The sequence below is a fragment of the Myotis daubentonii genome, chromosome X, assembly GCF_963259705.1.
Source record: "Myotis daubentonii chromosome X, mMyoDau2.1, whole genome shotgun sequence".
NCBI classification, from domain to species: Eukaryota; Metazoa; Chordata; class Mammalia; order Chiroptera; family Vespertilionidae; genus Myotis; species Myotis daubentonii.
Genome location: NC_081861.1, coordinates 35,797,587 through 35,811,359, shown reverse-complemented (window position 1 = coordinate 35,811,359; position 13,773 = coordinate 35,797,587). Strand labels below are relative to the sequence as shown.

The following is a 13,773-nucleotide window of genomic DNA, read 5'->3' as shown; positions in this document are numbered from 1 at the left end:
ATAATTTTTACCATTATATCTTAAAAAATGGATAAAGGGCAATATGATGCTCCTTAATATTCAAAGCAACTTGAATCCACACGAGAGATGTAATAATTAACTCTATCCAAAACCGATCTTTCTGTAAAACACCCTTTCAATGATAAAATGACCTGATAGGTAATCAGACTTAATTATGGAGAGCTCACCACTCCCTTCATATGACATTTATTGTATTTATTATAGCATTACTAATTGTATCTTGTTGCAGAAATCTTCCAGATAAAGATAAATGGACAGTAACAAAGGATGAGTAATACTGTATAGTTTATTGTTCCTTTTCAGTGAAGTAGCTGTAATATTAAGGTAGTTTCCAAAAAGAGGATTTGAAGAACTGCATTAGCTATAGAAAATAATCTAGGTTTGAACTAAAAAAAGAAAACCCAAACCGCTTATGGTTATGGTTTAAGACAGAGAGGTTGAATTTATGATAATACAGGAGCAGTTTAAGGCAAGTATAGTGGGGAAAATCCAACATAACTTGCCAAGAGACCTTTCCTCTAGTTCACATTCTACATTGATTTAACTCTATGCCCTTGGGCAAGTTTATTTGCTTCACCCAAATCTTAGTTCTTGAGTCTTTTAAACTGAAGTGCTTATTTATTTGAAAACAAACACAAGCAGAAACAACAAAAATACAAAATAAACTATCTAAGCAAGAACATATATCCCTGGGAATTATTCCCTCCTTCTAGAAAGATTAAGCAGACAGGGCAAGCTTCTTGTTTTTCAGGAAGAATGTGATTTTGGCTTCATCTGCACCTGGGTTCAAATCCCAGTTCTGCCATGTTAACTTTGTGTCTTTGGGCTAGTTATTTAACATCCATGAGTGTCAGTTTCCTCATTAGTAAAGTGGGCTAACATCTATCACTCAGCTACTACTGTAAATGAGTAAATTGCATAAAGACAAGAATTAAGCCCTGGCCAGTGTGGCTCAGTCATTTGGTCACTGGTTGGTCCATGCACTGAAAGGCTGCCAGTTTACCAGTCAGAGCACATGCCTGGGTTGTGGGCTAGCCAATCAATATTTCTCTCTTTCTCTCTCTCCCTCTCCCTTTCATTCTCTCTAAAAATCAATTAAGAAATATTTTTAAAAAGTCAAGAGTCAAGCATATATAGGAGAATCAGAGGGAACCCTCTCTTCATCTTATGAAGTATTCCAAACAAAGTTTTTGAGACCTTTAGTGCTTCTCAAGAATCACCTACTTGGCTTGTCACTAGCTAAAATATTTATAGTTTTCTTCAACACTTAACTGAGCACCTGCTCTCTAAGTTGAAGGTAGTGAATCATAGAAGATAAGAGCCAGATTACTTGGGTTCAACTTTTGGGCTCTACCTTATTAGCTGTGTTAATTTGGATAAGTCTTCTCACCTGCAAGTGGGGAGGATGATAATAATGATTTCTAGCTCATACAGTTGTTGTGAGGATGAAACAATGACATTCATGTAAATGCCTGGCATAGAGTAGATACTCATATATATTTGTTTCTCTTTCAGAATTGCCTTTTTTACTTTTCTGATACTTTGGTGCCTCCCAATCTGCATTATCTATTCTTACTTTTAGAGGGCCGTGTGTCCACTCCCATGCTTCCCTCTGCTTTTTATACATCACTTTGGTCCCATGATCTAGACTTATTCTGTTTCTCTAGGCAAAGTTGTTAATTAATTGGTGCAAATGGATGATGATGGGGGTAATTATTTCCAAATCCCACATAACATATTTACATTTAACGCGGTTTTTGAGAGAGTCAATAGCTTAATCAAAAGAAGTGATCTTTTTGGTGGAACTACAGGCACAGAAGCAGACCAGTGGGATTGGGAATTGGAGACAGAGGGTCTTGCATATCTGATCTTATCTTGCATGTCACACTCTGACCTAATAGGTATCTAAATGCTAATCTCAGCCTTTCTATAATCCTTTTTGCCCTCAGGTCTAGCTTCCTTATGATATGCTGCTTCTGAAATGTACTTACTCGATCTGAGGTAGCAATAAGCAGAGACATATAAATGGAAACTCTTATCAGATTGTCACTTTATGTCCAAGAGATGACAACAGGACAGTCTGGTTGGCATTTGGGAAACATATTTTGAATGCTGACACCCTTTGTGGAGCCTGAGGGAAGAGTTATAGCCAGAGGGGACTCTGGCTAGTATCTGTCATCTACATAAACTTACAGTGAGCTCAGGGAAGAGGGTCTTGGCATTTTATTTAAAACTAAAAACACAAAAAATGTCCCTCTTTAATATTTTTCTATAAATTGGAACAAATTGTTAGGCTTTTTAGACATCAAGTTTCTTTTATGTTCTCTTGTGAATATCAAACAATTCACTGAAAACTTTGTACACAAGCCAAAAAAAAACTGAGGGCCCCTCAGTTCTCCATGAGCAGTCAAATGTCCCCGAGGGCATAGTCTTTTTAAAGCAATAATCCATTTCTCATTTTCTGGTACATACTGGTGAGGTCAGTTTTGTGTACCAGCTACTGGTGAGTGAACTAGTGAAATTCCATCATTCAATCTAATTGGGAGAAGGATCCATTTGAATTACTAATGAGCCAATTATGGAATATATGAAAGGAAATTCAGTTTGTATTGTTTATGTATACAGACATAAGCAATATATATATGTGAGTGTGTATAGCATGTGTGTGTGTGTGTGTGTGTACACACATTATACACACACACACACACACACACACACACACACACTAGTGACCCAGTGCATGGATTCATGGACATTGAAAGGAAATTAATTAGAAGGTGGCCGGTGGGGTGGGACTGGGCGTGAAGGGCTGTACACGCCTGGAGCCAACCTCCTGTGGTCCCTTCCGGGCGTCTGTGGAGTGAGCGGGGTCCCTCGGCAAGTGGGGTCCCTCGGCCTGGCCTGTGGGGATCGGGTGAAATTGGCTCTCCAACATCCCCCGAGGGGCCCTGGAGTGCAAGAGGGCACACTGCAAAGTTGCTGTTGTACAGGGTGTGGAAAGCAAACGCAAGTGTGCAGTAAACCAGATTCGGGACTGACAGTGCCCCAGCAATAACATAACCCACGGCCAAAGGTGGAATTGTGAGGCCCCGCAAGGAAGGAATCAGGCTCCCCCCTCTCTGGTTTCGGGGTGTGTCACCTGAGAAGCCCGCTGCCAAGTCACTGCTGCTTGGCAACTGCTGCATTGAGCGTCTGCCCCCTGGTGGTCAGTGTGCATCATAGTGACCAGTGGGATGGTTGGACCCTTAGCATATTAGCCTTTTATATATATGCTGGAAGCCCAGTACACAAAATTAGTGCATGGGGGGGGGGTCCCTCAGCCTGGTCTGTGCCCTCTCGCAGTCCGGGACCCTTCGCTCCTTAACATTTGCCTGCTCGCTGCTCCTTACCACTTAGTTCACTGCTTCGTAACGCTGCTATGGAGGTGGGAGAGGCTCCCACCACTGCCGCTGTGCTTGCCAGCAGTGAGCTCGGCTTCTGACTGAGCAGTGCTCCTCCTGTGGGAGCACACTGACCACCAGGGGGCAGCTCTGCATTAAGCGTCTTCCCTCTGGTGGTCAGTGCACATCATAGGAAGTGGTCATTCTGGTCCATTCTAGTTGTTCCACCTTAACGGTTGCTTAGGCTTTAAATATATATATATATTTTTTTCAGACTACTTGCATCCAGAGTAACTCTGCTGAACTTGTTACAGTGAATAGATGGCTAGTTAATAATATTATAATTTATATAAAAATCCATATGATTAGTTGTTTTCTTATATAGGTTAAAACTCTTCCTTATTATCATCTTTAACTAATTTTTATAAGCATTTTCTTGACAAGCAGTTGAAAACTAAATTCAGTCAGCCGAAGTTGAACAATTAACAACTCCAGAGTGGTTTGGAATTGATTGTAAGTTCTTGAAATGAGATAGTTTCTCACACTGTAATAAAGCTCCAAGCCAACTGGCCTGTTTATGTGAGTACTGAAGTGGCTTGTCATGAGTATGACATTTTAAGGGTAGCCACCTGGAGACTTAGGGTACCTCAAAGTCATTATTACAATGTTCCTGAGCATCATAAATAGATACTTTTGGATGCATGGTTCTATTGGCTCAACTGTTCTAATAAATGTCTGTCTAAACAACAGCAACAAAAATGTTTTTGTGAGCAAATCCATTTCAAGGAAGAGAAGATTTCCCCTAGTGGTTGTGCTTCCCAAGTCTCAGAGAACCTTGAGAAGCCCTTAGAGAGCAGCTTTGTGGTTGGAGCTTAAGGTTAAATCACTATGGTTATATAGACACCAAAGGCAATTGGTTAGGCTGACCGTGCTTGTCAACCAGTTTCAGCCACTAGTAAAATAAGCAGTCTAGGAAGGACAGATTTTTTAGAAAGTCTTAATAATGTCGTTGAATTCTATACTTTTGAGAGAAACATTTTGGACACATTTATTTCTAAAATATTTTGAGGCTGTCACAGAAGAACAGCCTGTGTGGTCCATGGCTCCCTCTTTACTACCTGCATCACCTCACTGAATGCTGAAGCTGGCTTTATAAATGGAATTAGATGGAGACTAGAAAACTTTTCACATGATCAGGGTTTCAAGAAGATTTGAGAGTATGAGTACAGGGTTAGAAGAGAAATTTGGTTTGATTTAGGTGGGGAATAGAGGAGATAAATATCACCAAGGACTTTTCAAGATACAGCCAGAAGAAAGATGGGCTTACAAGCATTACATCCCCTGAGGCCTGGTTTCACTCATGTTTAGAAGTCAGTATTTGGCCCCCATCAATGATCAGAAGCAATATTGACCTACCTTCCATCTTGCCGGCTGATGGTAAACCCATAATCACTGTGGTACAAGAAACTAACATTCACCCCTACTAGGGGGGTTCCATCTACCGCCACCACTTGGCCTCGAATCACACAAGCACGCCTGTAACACAAAATCAAAGACAAATATAAAAGCATGCTGAAACCAGAGTCTAGAAGCCAAGTTGGAGAAACTTTGGAAAACACAGTCAAGTATAACAAAGAAAACAATTTCACCAACCAGTAATAACTACTAATAACATGTTGGGGAGGGTGTGCGTATCATTTTCACCCACCAAAATTGGGATTATGCTCAGTATAGTTCTATATACAGGTATTTTTAAGTTAATAGTATATTATTGACACTGTTTAATGTAATAAGAAATTACTTAATATAGCTTTTTGTTATTATATAAAATAGCCTTAAATTAATATTCCTTAACTTGTTTAAGCCATTTCCCATTTTAGGACATTTTGTTGTTTTTTTATTTTTTCTGCATTGAATTTCTTATTATTTCCTTGGGAGACAGTCTTAGCTGTGGGAGGATATTTTTCTGTTATTAAAATTAATTATATTATTTAATATATAATACATTGTAGATATGACTGAAATCCCTGCTGACCACTTCCATCTTAGTTCCTGCTCTTCTCCCCAGAAGTAATCAGCAGTATCACTTTGTTATATGCATTTTCTATGCATTTACATACACAGGTGTGAACATTTTTAAGCCTCTTGGTACATATTGCCAAGTAGCTTTACTGGAATAACAATTTTCTATAATAACTAAGCAGACTTAGTTGGGTGAATTTTAAGAGTTAAAGTCTGCAAAAGAAACATGGTCTCTGACTATAGTACCCTATTTCTCTTGCCTAATTGACATAAAATATTTCAGGAAGGTTTCCTTTAAACAAATGTGTTTCATACTTACCCAAGAATGGGATTCCATTAAACTAATTCTTAAACCAGGTCTGTCTCCAAGAGGCACAGTCCACTAAACCAAGTATACTTTTGGCTCTAGCTTGCCCAACAAGTTGTAACAAATTTCAGTTATCTTGGTAGTTAGGAGAGCCAAGGGGCAAATCGCAACAAAGATTTTTCCCTGCTCCACTGTTATTGGGGGATAGCAGGGGATGGCAGGGAGTTTTTCACTGGAGTTCAATCCTACTTTTAGCAGCTGAGCACTAGAATGTACATTTTTCTAGCTGGAGCTGGTAGGGTTAAGACAGTCTGTGCAAGGTCAGTGGTTTTTCCTGGCATCGATGTCAGATTTTTCACCAAGTGGGATACAGGGTATCCAGGGAAGCTAAATCTTGGGTTAAAAGAAGCCATGTTGCCCTGACCAGTGTGGCTCAATGGATTGGAGCCTTGTCCCATAGACCTGGGGATGGTGGGTTCGGTTTAAGGTCAGGGCATGTGCCCGGGTTGCTGTGGGTTCCATCTGCTGTTGGGATGCTTATAGGAGGAGCTGACTTTCTCTCTCTCTCTCTCTCTCTCTCTCTCTCTCTCTCTCTCTCTCCCCCCTCTCTCTCCCTCTCCCCTTCCTGCCAAGATCAATTAAAAAAGGGCACATGTTATTTGGGCAAATATGGCTTTCCAAAGTAACCATAATTTCATCCTGGCATTATACATTATTTGAACAGAATCAGCAATTCAAGGCCATGTATCTAAAGACTCATGGCCACATAGATCATTTGCGTGAGAGAAAAGAAAATCTCTGAAATACCAGCCAAAACTTGTTTTATATGCTATAGCTAATAAACTTCACTAGTAAAGTCTATTGCAATCAAAGGAATTGGATATGTTATATGTATAGGATTTATCCTGATTACCTAAGGCCTTCCCACAACACAAACTACACACCATTAAGTATTACACAGGGTAAGCTAGTATAATTGTTGCTATAAGTGTTTTTGTATATTGAGCTCGTAGACCCAAATTCCTAGTTCTGATGTAGAGCAGTGGGTTTTTGTCCAACGAGCTGTCCATTTAATGAATTCTTTATGTCATGGTTCTGAATGGCATGGTAATGGCATATTGACACTTGCTTTGCCTTGTCTGATTCCCCCAGTGTCTTTTGGGAAGATATTGAAATACCATTTGTTCTAATAGAGAAGACAGTTGAAAGTCATTGAATTCTGGATTTTGAACTAATCCTGAGAGATCTGGTCTCATTTCTAAGTTCTATGTAACAAGAAATGAAAATAAAAGGAGGATTCTAGTTATACTAGTAGACAGTAACATTTTACAAAGCAAAATTTAACAAGTTGGGTATGAATTAAGTATAAACAAGCTGAGAAAACCTCCTGCAAAGTATATAGGAATTGGAGCCAGAGGGGCTGAGAAGAGACTGTATGTTAATGAGGCCAAACCAGTTGAAAATCTGTTAAACATTGTTTCCTGAACCCTAAGTGCTGATGGCTTTATTGGGGGTGTGGTGGGACGTAATTGTGAACTTGCCAAGGCTCTACCAGTTAACAAGGTGGCCTTTGCAACAATAATGCATACCTAGGTAGTAGCTGATTCCCTATTGGCCAGATAATTCTACCCTTGCTCATTTTATTTGTTCACATTAATCTAGACATTGTGTCTTCCCACAGCTGTATTAGGCTCAATTATTTTATTTTTTTTATTTTGTCAAGCCTAGTTGGCATTATTTGCTCATATTTTATGACAGATACAGACCTCTTTTCTTTGCTGCTCTTTTATTTCCTATACAGCTTATATTTATGAAGGACCAGGCTGGTGAGTGAAAGTCTCATAAAAGTCATCATTAGTCTGTGCATTTCTCTTGTATTCCTTTCTCCTTCATTCAGTATCTCATTCTGAGTAGACTTGTCTTTAGACTCTTTTGCTCTTTAGTATTCATAGTATTTTATGAAGCACACAGATTTGTGTGATAACAACTCATCAAAGTCATCATTATTCAAGACATTGTCTACCTGTTCTTCTTCTCATTCATTTCTCTCTTCATCAGTCATAAATAATGTTCAGACTTATCTTTTAACTCCCCTACTTTTTTATTCCCCATATATTATGATCCACATCAACTCACAGCATATGATAAAGCCCCATAAAACTTATTATTTTACATTTATCAGCATTGAACTCTCTTTGTAATGTACTAGATTTTAAATGTTTTAAGATTCTCTGTATCTTGCTGCATTTGCTCCCATTATTTACATACTCCATGTCATCCATTTTTCACAAGAATAACTCTTAGCTCCCTTTATTTCTGGATTACTAGTACTTACTACAATCTTTGACCAACATCAGTCATCCTGCGTCAGTGTAATTTATCTAAATTTTGGGACAGTATTAAACTATTCTTTTTACATTTGCAGTAATCTTGATTGTCACTGCATGTAGAAACCCAGGGAAAATTCTTCTCAGACAAACTCTCCATTTCAAACAGAAAGCTTGAGTTCACTTGCTTCCCCAGGCTACTCCAGCCTCAGATGACCACCAGAGAACCTTCATATATATTCTTGGCAAGTATGGTGTATTGTGCCACTTATTCAGCTCAACTGCCATTTTGTGAACTCCCAGCTTCTGAACTCAATTTTCTTCACAATTGTGAATATGCTTTATTTTTCCTGATTCACACAGGCGCTAAAATATAATAACCTCATTTATATATTCTGTTCAGATTATGCTTCTCATATCCAAGGCAGCTTGTATAATTCATCTTTTTTCTAGGTTAGATCCTTGCTGAAGTACTGAGGGGTGCATGGTGAGGGGCCTGGCTTTGGTAGTACCACAATCATGCTTTCTGTGCTATTCATCATTACCATTGTGGCACATCCCTGTCACCTCTCCCAGAGAGTCTCTGTATCCTTTAAATTGTCATCTCAATGAGGCAGCCATACTTTGCATGTCCTTCATCTCCCTTGGGGAAACATCTTGAGCTCTTAAAGTTTTGCCACATCAAACTAGCCTCAACATGAGTCTGAATCCTTTAAGGAACTGTTGTGATTCTGAAACTTTTTCAATTAAATAATACACAGGACTCTACTGGACTTTTCAAATCAGATGATAGAAGCTACTGTCTGGGCTGTCATGGAGGGGGCCCTGCACATGTATATTGCAGGTAAGTGCTCAGTGTGACTGTCTATTTTGTTGGTGTGTGTATGCTCGCATACTCTGAATGCTATTCCATCTTTGCCTGGGGTTTTCCTTCTTTGATTCACACATGGGTGAGATGCTTTGCTTTCCTGGAAGCTTTATAAAGAAGAAACTCTCCCTGCTGTTGTGGGTTACAGCACGTGAACTTGAACTTAGATGGACATGCCCAATGTGACTTTAAAAACATGTATGGGGGGGGGAGGAATCATCCCTCACAAGTGTCTCTTTTCCTGTTCTCTGGAGAATACAGGCTGCTGCCAAACTGTCTACTTGCTGTCATTATTCTAAAGCAACAACCCCAAAAGAATTGCTTCTCCCTTTACTTAAATGGTGAATCCTCTTGGTGTTTGGAGCTTGGTCTGAAGAACAGGGAATCATGGGAAATGCAAGTCAGACTATACTTTACTGAGAGCCTTACATAAACTAACAAGCTGCTTGTTAGACAGTTTTGATTCAAAAGGTCTAATTTATTCCGTATTTGCTATTTTCATAGCATAATCAACTTATTTCCAGTCTTCAATAAACTCTTGGTTCCATTCTCCTATTCCCTTATTTGTTGTCTTTTGTCTTCCTTTGTCAAATTTCCAATATTCATTCAACACCTCAGGCAAAAACATTAACCTCAAGCACAAAAGTTGGGTTGAAAAACAAGGCTGAAAACTAAATTGCTGAAAGAAGATGTAATTTACTGCATTGTATTTCTGATTAGAATCTTTCTTAAGGAAATGAGGCTCAGGACTGGGAAAGTTATAGCTATTTGATTTTGTTGCTAACATAAGCATAAGCAACTTTTGAAGGGTAACATATAAATTGGGGACCTGGCCAGCAGGGGATCTAGCATCAGGTGGGCAGGTTAGGTGGTTTTCTCCATGGGAATAGATGAACTCCTTTCCACAAGTGACAGCTCTGGTCAAGAGTTAGCAATGAGAAGGACTGGGCTGGGAGAAGCCACATGAATCCTCTGCTCACTAGTGTTGGAATCCTGCCCTGTAAATTCCTCTATGAGCTGCCAGTTGGTTCAAGTCTCCAAGGAACAGAAACCTATTGCAGAGCAGGTGTGGTTTGATGGTTCTCCTGACATCTTCTCCTGCTGGATTCTTAGAGCCAGAGTTGTAGATTGTGCTATTTGGACTAAAGCATTGCTGCTTCAAGTCGCTATTAGAATGCAAATACCTGAATGGTTGGGGCAAAGGGCTTAAGCTGTCCTCTTATCCCCTGCCAAAATGCGATGAATTTAGACTCTTCTCTTGAGTGTAATTTTGGGACTGTGGTGCTGGTCCTCACTCCTTCCTGGTTATCTTTCTCTCATACGGACCACTGGTTCTCAAACTTGATCCTGCACCAGATCACCTGGAAGGCTTGATAAAACAGACTGCTGCCCCAACCCAGCGTTTCTAAATTTGGGCACCACTGCTTTAGGGAAAGCAAGACCAGTACATAATTAGTCAATTCAAATGTATGAACTGAGGAGGGAGGCAGGGAACGTAAACCATATAAAGGTAGACAAGTCACCGACTGGTTCACAGTCTTACCATTATGCAATCTGTGAAGAATGACTTTTTAACTCTTCATACACACTCTGGGAAACGGTTTGCAAAACTGTAGTTTGGAGAGTCATGTTGAAACTGTCATGACAAAGTGACAGTTGGACTAAAAGAAGAACTGTAGGGTCTGTTGAAATCCAGTGATTATAAAATGGAAAAATGTTTTAACCTGATTTTTCTGTCCCAAATAAGTGTCAATTTCTTCCTCACCCTTATTATTCTCATTAGATAGTGCTCATATCTGTGTCATTGCACTTGGCATAGCCTGTCTTAGGTAAGAGTTCTGTATCTGTCTGTCCTCCCTATTAGATAGTCTATGGCAAGGACTGTGTGATTTTCCTCTCTGCATCCTTCCCAGTGTCTGGTGTACACACTGCGTGCTCAAGAAAGCTTCAGAGAATTTCCACTCAAATATTTTTTATACGAAGTTGTAAGATACTTGCCACCTACCCTCATGGCACTGCTTCAAGGGTTTCAGAGACTACTTTGAGGTTCCTATGTGACAGATACCTTACAGTTCAGTTATTAGAAGCCAGCATTCTGGGTTGTGTATTATGACTTTCTCATCATAAGAGTTTTGTTTGATAACTGACTACTTCAGGGAATTAAATAGTACCACTGTGACTCAGAGGAATGAATGAGTAGTCCTCCTCAAATGCTTTATTTATGAACACTAACCCCATTATTCCTTTATATATTACCATATAATGATGATTTGATATTTCATAATTTATATACATTTGAGGGTTCTCATATTCAGATATTTGAGGGGTTTCCACACAACAGATAATGTTTTTTTTTAACATACGCTATCTAAGCTATTACTGCACCATGAAAACATTTCATGTTATAGCATAAACCTGTTTTCAATGTTCTGAAAATGCGAATGCAGTGAATGTTCTTATGCAAACCCAATAAAGTCTCATTAGTTTTTAGTTAAATAGAGCAGGCTGATTTAATCCTACTCAGTTGGTCACTAGCCCAAATAAATAATACCTACCAAATAGGTGACATTAAAAGCAGCTGGGAGCATTACCCATCAACCTTCTAGGGCTTTGGGACAGGTGGTGCTATTGAAAATGCAGATAGCTTTTTAAGCAGAATTATTTTCCTCATGGCTAGTGATGTTTCAAGTAAAACAAAATGGGGGCACTCACCCTGAGGTAGGGTGGCTATTTTCCCATCTGCCCTGGTAATTGCTTGTCAAAAGTAGGCTTGCTTTGGATGCCTGAGATCCCCAAAGTAATGGGAAAAAGATCAAGTGTTTTGAAGCAATAAGAAAACTGACGACACAGTCACATTTTCAGGACTAAGTGCCAGTTTGTTTCATTTGGACACATGTTTATTTTTGTCCAGAATTTGAATCCTGAAATATTTGTCCTGTAAGCCCTTGCAACTCTTAAACAGTCTCAAGTTTTTGTTTTTTGGTTATTTCTTTTTTAAAAAATTTGTTTTGTTTTTGTCTGTTTTACACATTACTCAGATGGTTTATCTTTGTAATCAGCCTTATGGGGATTTATTAACCTCATTAACCTTTCCTGTCACTTCTGTGTGAATCTGCCCTTCCAATAATGGGATAGTCATTAAATGTAGGGAAAGTCTGTGCTGTTGGCTGTAGCTTGGCCATGGATGACTGTTCCCTTCACAGAGGAAAAAAGGTGGCCTAGCTCGGTCCACACTGCTTCTAGCTCTGACTTGCTAGTAATAAATGTTGTGACTTTTCCCAAGAAATGAAATTTTTCTTGCTGTCATCTGTGCCTTACAGAAAGTTCTTCTCTATCTTATCCTCAATCACCTCACAAAGATGCCATAACCAAAAAGTTACCCAATAAAAAGATTGCCTTTTGAACTCACTTTTTAAATTATATTCAATTATGTACCCTGATAATTATTAAGTACTAGAGGCCTGGTGCACAAAAATTGTGCACTCGGGGGTGTCCCTCAGCCTGGCCTGTGCCCTCTCACAGTCTGGGTCCCCTCAGGGGATGTCCACCTGCTGGCTTAGGCCCGCTCCCCGGGGGAATGGGCCTAAGCTGGCAGTCAGATATCCCTCTGGCAGCCCGGGAGTCCTCGGGGGATGTCCACTTGCCAGCAGGGAGCAGCCCTAAGCTGCAGTCGGACATCCTTAGCGCTGCTGAGGATGTGGGAGAGGCTCCTGCCACCACCCCTGTGCTGGCAGCCGTCAGCCTGGCTTGTGGCTGAGCAGAGCTCCCCCTGTGGGAGCGCACTGACCACCAGGGGGCAGCTCCTGCATTGAGCATCTGCCCCCTGGTGGTCAGTGTGTGCCATAGTGACCAGTCATTCCCAGTTGTTCTGCTGTTAGGGTCAATTTGCATATTACCCTTTTATTATATAGGGTATATAATATTTACATGTATATATTTGTGTGAATGTTTAGTAGGCACTTATGAGTCAGGTGCTGTGCCAGGCAATTTCTGTATCTTATTTCATTTAATATCAACATAATCCTGAGTAGGTACAACTATTAGTCTTGTTTTAAAAATGAGAAACAGATTCAGAGAGGTTAAAAAAGTGCTTGAGATAACACAGCTAAGTAGTTGGTGGAGTGGTGGAGGGCTCTTGAGCAGACCTGGACCCTAAAGGGCCTGACCCGTAAATAGATCTTTCTTAAGGTGTGAAAAATGTGGGCACAAATGAAAAGAAAGTGCTCAACTACAAAGATGCTGCTATCCAGAGGACATAATTTCCTGTAGACATTTACCAATTGCTGAGCACTTTCTACGTGCAGGGTGTGTAGTGGAGGGAGATGAGCTACAACTCAGTCTTTCTCCTCAAACATGAATTAATTCTGCCCTCTCTAGGGATGCATTTAGATGATAGAACCAGCTAGAGACAAAGCAAGCAAACAATATGGCTAAGAAGTAGGTGGTAAAGATTTGAGCCTTTGGTATTTTAAACTTAAATGAGCAGTAAGATTGATAAAATATTAGACAATATTTATTCACACTGAGATAATATGTAGATAGCTACCGGTATTACTCATCACAATTATTAAGCATCTCAGAATAGCTAAGTTTCAAAATATCACAAATAAGCACTTGAACAGCTTTTTGAATATTTGTGCTCTGATTTCTTTTTCTATTCTTTGCTTAAGAGCATCTGCAAAGAACTGAAAGTCACACATTCTTTCTTTCTGGTAGCTTTAGGTATTGACTGATGATTTCAGGAGCTAGTCAGCACTATAAACCTTAGAACCTTCAGCACTTTGTAATTTTTCAAATGTGTCTTGAATATGTGCTTCCTGAACTTTAGCATTAAAGAAAACAATTGTC

General features: G+C 39.7%; 1 protein-coding gene across 2 annotated transcripts in view; it reads right to left on the bottom strand.

Moving 5' to 3' along the window:
- TENM1 (teneurin transmembrane protein 1) overlaps positions 1 to 13,773 on the bottom strand; it is a 641,347-nt gene that overhangs the window by 161,432 nt on the left and 466,142 nt on the right. For both annotated transcript variants that reach the window (XM_059680479.1, XM_059680478.1), the window contains one exon: positions 4,818 to 4,937. In XM_059680479.1, coding sequence (XP_059536462.1) covers positions 4,818 to 4,937 — 120 coding nt within the window. The remainder of the gene's footprint in view (positions 1 to 4,817; positions 4,938 to 13,773) is intronic.